The 1,082-nt window shown below is 33.3% G+C and overlaps 1 protein-coding gene across 1 annotated transcript in view; it reads right to left on the reverse strand.

Moving 5' to 3' along the window:
* The window catches only part of CNTNAP4 (contactin associated protein family member 4), a 175,667-nt gene that overhangs the window by 35,985 nt on the left and 138,600 nt on the right, over nt 1-1,082 (reverse strand). The window contains exon 13 of the mRNA XM_035309930.1: nt 536-733. Coding sequence (XP_035165821.1) covers nt 536-733 — 198 coding nt within the window. The remainder of the gene's footprint in view (nt 1-535; nt 734-1,082) is intronic.

Here is a 1,082-nt window from a genome sequence, read left to right on the forward strand (position 1 = left end):
TTCTTTCTTTCTTTTCTTTCTTTCTTTTTTGTATGTTTGTTTTTGGCATTTATCCACAATTTATCTATTGTTTGTTTTCCTATGATTGATTATATTTGATTGTGGAAATTTAACATTGTCAGTGCTTTCCATAAAGCACATACTATACAGACAATGACTGTTCAAAAACATTCAGCAATAAACAGCTGATATCTATGCTTTAGTTTGTGTCCTTTGAAGGAGGTATTTCCTCAGTAATTCCCTCACTAATACTTAAAGCCCTTGGAAATCAGGCTACCAGAGTAGTAATGAATGTGTTTTTTTTTTGTTGTTTTGTTTTGTTTTGTTTTGTTTGTTTGTTTGTTTGTTTTTGTTTTGTTTTGTTTTGTTTGTTTGTTCCAATACCTCTTGGTAATTTACAGGATTCTGCTTTAAGAAGTTGCTCATACTCCAGTGTAGCAAAATGCCATAACCCTGATAGAAATAAATACCTTTACAAGAGACAATGAAATAAAACACAGTATGCACCATAATAAGATTTGTCTGCTTTACTTACCTGTCTTATCTAAAAGCCTTGATTTTTTGCAGTGGTAAGCAAGCTCCTGTTCACAGTGTTCTGCATGGTTAATTGCAGCTTGAAGCTGGTCTAGGCTGGCAGAGTACTTGAAAAACACAGTGTGTGGGTTCTCTCGATTAGCACTTTTGACTCTGGTTAAGTTGGTGTTGTTGTGCTGTATAATTGTCCATGTTGTATCTTTCAAAACACATGTAAAAAATAATAAAGAATCTAAAGTAGTTGCATAAGTTGGTAATGGAAAGAGAAGTATTATCAAATACACCAAACTTGAAAGAGATTTCTCTGATCACAAATAATCCTTTTGAACACATGAAACAGAGACATAAATCATGAAGCAAAAATGAAACCAACTAATCATTGTTTCTATTTATAGGTAGATTACCACACCATGACTGTAACTGGCATTCAGCTTGTTATGTTTATTGAGGAAGAAAACAATAAATGAAGACACAGGAATTTTTTTCTCTTTTCTTAGGAAAGAGGAAGGAAGGAAGGAAGGAAGGAAGGAAGGAAGGAAGGAAGGAAG

The sequence above is a fragment of the Oxyura jamaicensis genome, chromosome Z (genome assembly GCF_011077185.1).
Source record: "Oxyura jamaicensis isolate SHBP4307 breed ruddy duck chromosome Z, BPBGC_Ojam_1.0, whole genome shotgun sequence".
Classification (NCBI taxonomy): Eukaryota; Metazoa; Chordata; class Aves; order Anseriformes; family Anatidae; genus Oxyura; species Oxyura jamaicensis.